Genomic DNA, 5,673 nt, shown 5'->3' with positions numbered 1-5,673 from the left:
CACTGAAACAACTTGACCAGTTCCAATTGTCACCATAATCCATCTGTTCTTCCTCATAATAATCCTCTATTAGTCCATTCTCATTCCAGGGTCTACTTGTGAAATCATCCTCTTCTGTCCCACACAGTGAAGAGATGAAACCATGAAATATTCCCTCTTCAAAAGAAAAATCGGGGTTGAAAACCGGACAGGGATAGAGACCTTCATCGTCAGCAATACTAGAACTATCTGCGAATAGAGTTGGAGGACTGTCAATGAGATAAGGCTCATTCATCTTGTATATAGTGTTAGTTATTGCGTTCCAAGTTCTACTTCAAACTCAGTTATATGGTCTCTCTTTGCAACTAAAATTGAAATGTTATTTTCTGAAAAAGTGTTCTATTGCTACGAAAAAAAAGGGGAGGAAAGTGAATTCTGCTGTGAAAAAGTAAAGGCTGCACAATCCAGCACTACCCACTTATTGATGAGAGATTCTATTCCGGTCTCTGAATTGAAATTCTCTCTCACAAATGACCATTAATTCGTTTACCTATTTAGAGAGAGCCTGAATGGAATATCTTTTTTGGATAAATAAGCGGCTATAGAGATGGGAATCAGTATCTCAAAAGTGGGGTTGGCAGAGCATCGTATGCAATTTCTTTCACCATGTCATTGAGATGAAAGTAGCAGCTTCCACTTGTTCAGAAAAAGTTTTATGCTTTCGGCCACAGTCCATGGATCACAGACCTCTGTAAAGTTGACAGGCATGAATTCAATCTAACATGAAATGCCAATTCATTGTACTCGTTATGCTCACCACATGTTCGGCTACTACCCAGTATTGCACTAATGCTGCTAACTATATATCCTAGTTATCAGGGTCCGCTTGATGCATTCGGCCCTAAAGCGAAAATTGATTATCTTATTTTAGACGTAAAATTTCTACTAATTAATATTAACTACGTAGAATTTTTTTCTTTTTTTTAGAAATTTTATAGATAGAAAAAGTTTGACAAATTTTTTCATATTTGTTGTGACAAATTGATAGTGGTAAGTAAAAAAACGGTGTTAGTGGTAGACTTAAATGAGAACTAGTAAAAGTTTGCAAATTCAACTCTTATCATTATTCTTTTTTTTTTTTAGAAGTGCAACATTCACAATATTTTTTACAACAAATTCTAGGTTTTAAGTTGCTTTTTGTTTTCTATTTGAAAATATCACTATAATTATTTTTTTGTCATCAATAACAACCTACTACTTAACATTAGTTGTAAAAATATTGTGGACGTTTGATTTTTCTCTCACTTTTATTTGTTTTTTATCTAGTAAAAAAATATTATTTTATTTATTGATTATAAATAATCCTATTGGTTAAAATTTAGGGACCTTTTTTTAACTTAGGGTATTAGACGACTACATTTTTTGCTCCAACATTCAACCGGTACTGCTAGTTATATAATTTGGACTATTTTTACAAGTGAAACTCCTTTAAATTCTCCTTCCTCATTGGAAGTAGATTGAAAGTTTATGGAAATTAAGAAACAACATTAGTCATAAATCATGCTGAATCAAGAATATATTTATATATATATATATATATATATTTATATATATAATTAGTCATATAATTAGATGTAGAAAAACAGAAGAAGAGAAGAAAATAGTAGGAAAAAAAGAGAAAGGCCCATGAATTAAAGTCGAAAACTCTCCAGTTCCTATAAACCTCAATGAAACGCTGCGTTTCACAGGCTATTTAAAAAAGAGAGAGAGTAAAACGACGTAGTTACTATAGGGTTTCAAAATTGAGCCAGCATATAAAAATTGATGTGAAACTCAGAACTCTCGACTCTCTCGCCTCTCAGCTGCTGTTCACCCCCCCCCCGCCTGTCTGCCGCAACACCGCCGGTAAGTTTCATAGTTCTCAAACAATTAATCCAATTCTTCTCTCTTTATTCTATTCTCTAAGTTCACGAGTGCTTACACTTTTTTTTTATATCTGCATTACATTCTGATTTTAGTTTAGTTGTTTAGGTTCTGCCTCTCTGTTTAGGTTTGCATAGGACCCTTATCGTCGATCCTAAACAATTGAAATTTGCGACTTTTATTTTGAATTATTTGCTATTGGCCCTTTGATTTTAAGCCCAGCCCAGTATCTTTATTTTACTAAGTCAGCCCAGAGACCCAAACCCATTAACTGAAACCCAAAATAACAAAAACAAAAAACACATTTGCTTTCAACGTTTATTTTGTTATTGCCCTAATAAACCCAGCAGCCCCAAACCGACAGAGAGAGAGAGAACTCACCGCTATACGCTGAAAGGTTTGATTTTTTTTTTTTTTTTTTCTCTTTCAATTTGTGTTTTTTGATTATTTGATTTTTGTTTCCCAAGATTTTGTGGCTGTTTTTCGATGTATCTCAATTTTTTTTTGGTGGTTTGTTTTGTTCTGTTACTCTGTTTTGATTGTAAATAAGAGAGAGGAGAGCTATGAAAGAGTTGGGTTTGTTGTTTATGAATATGTTTGTGTTAGAGCTTTTTACAAATTGGGTTTGGTGTAATTTGTTTGAACATAACTTTTTTCTGAAATGGGTTCTTCTAGATTAATTCATAGATGCAAAAATTTAGGATTTTTAATTTAATTTTGTTTTGTTTATGATGTTACTGATATAGAAAGACCATGCTTTTTTTTTGGAAATGGGTTCTTTTAGATTTCGTTCATAGAAGCAACAATTTCAGATTCTTCATGCAAATATATATGAGTTGGTTGTTAACAAAGTTGAGAGTTCTTTGGAAAATTTGTTGAATATGGTTGTGATCTTTTAAAGCAAATTGATTGGTGCATTAGCTCATTACAATCTAATTTGGTAATATCTAGCTATGTTGGTGGTGGCGCGATGAGGGCGACAGTTTTGGTCTATTTCTTGTTGTTATATAACTAGTATGAATGCTTTCGTTTTTGCATAATGGTTTTCTAATCGTTTGGGACCATTTGATGAATTTGTTTTAGCTTATAACTTGATGTCTCTCTGAATGCGTCTAATTTATTGTTTTGCTGAATTTTGATTCAGCTTGATATCAGCTCTTCTACTCTTAAATTTAATAAATTTGTCAATTGTTCTCCTCCATGGATCCCTATGAGTTTTAGACCTTTTTCCCCAATAAAATAAGTATGTAGACTAGAAGAACAAACTTAGAATTTGGCTACATTATGGCCATGAAGATCTAGCAAATATTCCAACCCAATTTATAAGGGTTAGTTTCACTTGCAAAGTCCAGAATTATATTCTATCTATCGTCAATGGAGTGCTTTTGTATTTTTATAAATTTTTTGTGCATAAAGAACTAAAAGAAATTGTAATTTGTGATATAAAATATTTCTGTATAAATTAGCTGTACAGGAGATACAATTGTTTCTTTTACAGTTGATTTTTGTCATGTGATTTTAATTTTGTCTTATTATAAGCATATGTGATTAAATTGCGAAGCCATACTTGATCTGTACAGATTTATTTATGTATTTATTTTCTTGCTTTTGTCCTTCTTGTCCTTAACCTTAAAGTACTTACTTTTTATAAAATTTTATTGTTACAATCAACAGCCATGGCAGAGGAAGCAGGTATGTTTGTGGTTCCACAAACCGTTGGCACTGTTTTATGTTGCAAATGTGGTATTCCAATGGCACCAAATGCTGCCAATATGTGCGTAAAGTGTTTGCGCTCTGAAGTTGACATCACAGAAGGTCTACAGAAGCATGTGATCATAATGCATTGCCCTGAGTGCAACAGCTACTTGCAGCCACCAAGAACTTGGATCAAAGCTCAATTGGAATCAAAAGAGCTGTTGACATTCTGTGTGAAGAGGCTGAAGAATTTGAACAAGGTAAGATTGGTACATGCGGAATTCATTTGGACCGAACCCCATTCCAAGAGGATTAAGGTCAAATTGAAAGTTCAGAAAGAGGTTCTTAATGGAGCAATACTTGAACAATCATATGTGGTTGAATATGTTCAGCAAGAGCACATGTGTGAATCCTGTTCAAGAGTTCAGGCCAATCCTGACCAGTGGGTTGCAGCAGTGCAACTGCGCCAGCATGTTTCTCACAGGCGTACTTTCTTTTATTTGGAGCAGCTAATTCTGAAGCACGGTGCTGCTGCTTCTGCCATAAAGATTAAGCAGATGGAACAAGGTATCGACTTCTTTTTCTCTAACCGGAGTCATGGTGTGAAATTTGTGGAATTCATTGGTAAGGTTGCTCCAATGAAGAGTCGCAATGACAAACAGCTTGTTTCCCATGATATAAAGAGTAATAACTATAATTACAAATATACATTCTCAGTTGAAATCTGCCCAATATGTCGTGAGGATTTGATCTGTTTGCCGCTCAAAGTTGCTGCTAGTTTGGGAAATCTTGGCCCATTGGTGATTTGCACCAAAGTGACCAACAGCATTGCTTTGCTTGACCCGTTGACCTTAAGGATTTCTTACTTGGATGCTGATCAGTATTGGAGGTTACCGTTTAAGTCTCTACTTACAAGCAGGCAGCTGGTGGAGTATATTGTGTTAGATGTGGAGATAATTTCTTCTGAAGTTAATGTTGGTGGCTCCAAGTATGTTTTAGCTGATGCACAAGTGGCCCGAGTATCAGATTTTGGAAAAAATGATACAATTTTCAACATAAGAACACATCTAGGCCATCTTTTGAACCCCGGAGATTATGCCCTTGGTTATGACTTATATGGGGCTAACAGTAATGATATTGAGATAGAGAAGCACAAAGGTCTGGTCATCCCTGAAGCGATTCTTATAAGGAAAAGCTATGAAGAGAAGCGTCAGAAGAAGCGTGGGAAGCCTCGTGCCTGGAAGCTTAAATCCCTTGACATGGAAGTTGATGATAAGAATAGAACTGATCAAGAAAAGATTAACTCGGAGTATGAACAGTTCTTGAAAGATCTGGAGGAGAACCCTGAATTGAGGTTCAATATATCATTGTACCGTAATAAAGACTACCAGCCATCAGAGATGACATCTGTGGCTGATGGAGATGAAGTACCTTCTATTCCATTGGATGAGTTACTTGCTGATCTTGATCTAAGCGAAGCAGAAGCAGAAGATGAAGATGATGAAATGAGGGAGTGATGATCAGAACCTTTTGATCCATTGTCCTACTCTCTCATTGTCCCTTCACAAGTTCACCACCACCCTTCTTCCTCCGTATTTTAAACACAATGGTTCAGGCATTTTTGTTGATGATTTTGTATGATTATATTGGGTTGCTCTTGGCTCTATAAAATATGCTGGTTGCTGTTGAATAATTTATCACATGGCCAATATAGAAGTATCATACGTATGCTTTTTTGTTGAGTTAGTAGCTTCTGTGATTTTGAAGCCTTTTATGTTTGAACTTTGCTTTAAAATTTTCTAATTCCAGTTTTGTTTTTATTGGGTTCATAAATCATTGAAGTTTTTGTTGCATAATTGCTTAATTGGGCAGTCAGTATGCTGCATGTTGTGATTCTGATCAGTTGGTTAAAATTCTTGCGGCTTGTCTTCTTTGCACTTATTTTGATTTACACATGATATTGCTTAATTGGCTTGCAACCCGCAGAAGTATTATATACTATCAATGAGTTACATACGGCCTGGTCAATTTCTATTCAACCTGTTGAATGTTATAGCTAGGTCCTGTGTTTCACTG

At 35.0% G+C, this 5,673-nt stretch overlaps 1 protein-coding gene across 2 annotated transcripts; it reads left to right on the top strand.

Moving 5' to 3' along the window:
* Positions 1 to 1,773: 1,773 nt before the first annotated feature.
* LOC115991945 (60S ribosomal export protein NMD3) lies at positions 1,774 to 5,430 on the top strand. 2 transcript variants are annotated; one of them, XM_031115937.1, is made up of 2 exons: positions 1,774 to 1,884; positions 3,577 to 5,430. In XM_031115937.1, the coding sequence occupies exon 2, from the start codon at positions 3,579 to 3,581 to the stop codon at positions 5,112 to 5,114; it is 1,536 nt and encodes a 511-aa protein (XP_030971797.1). In that variant the 5' UTR covers positions 1,774 to 1,884; positions 3,577 to 3,578; the 3' UTR covers positions 5,115 to 5,430. The 2 variants fall into 2 exon arrangements, with proteins under 2 accessions (XP_030971797.1, XP_030971796.1); XM_031115936.1 differs by lacking the exon at positions 1,774 to 1,884 and adding an exon at positions 2,192 to 2,299.
* The last annotated feature ends 243 nt before the right edge of the window (positions 5,431 to 5,673 follow it).

This window comes from Quercus lobata, chromosome 5 (genome assembly GCF_001633185.2).
Source record: "Quercus lobata isolate SW786 chromosome 5, ValleyOak3.0 Primary Assembly, whole genome shotgun sequence".
Taxonomy (NCBI): domain Eukaryota; kingdom Viridiplantae; phylum Streptophyta; class Magnoliopsida; order Fagales; family Fagaceae; genus Quercus; species Quercus lobata.
This window is presented reverse-complemented; position numbering and strand designations above follow the sequence as displayed.

What these genes read in the sequence shown, in the direction of transcription:
- LOC115991945 (XM_031115937.1), top strand. Translation starts at nt 3,579, where the DNA reads ATGGCAGAGGAAGCAGGTATGTTTGTGGTTCCACAAACCGTTGGCACT.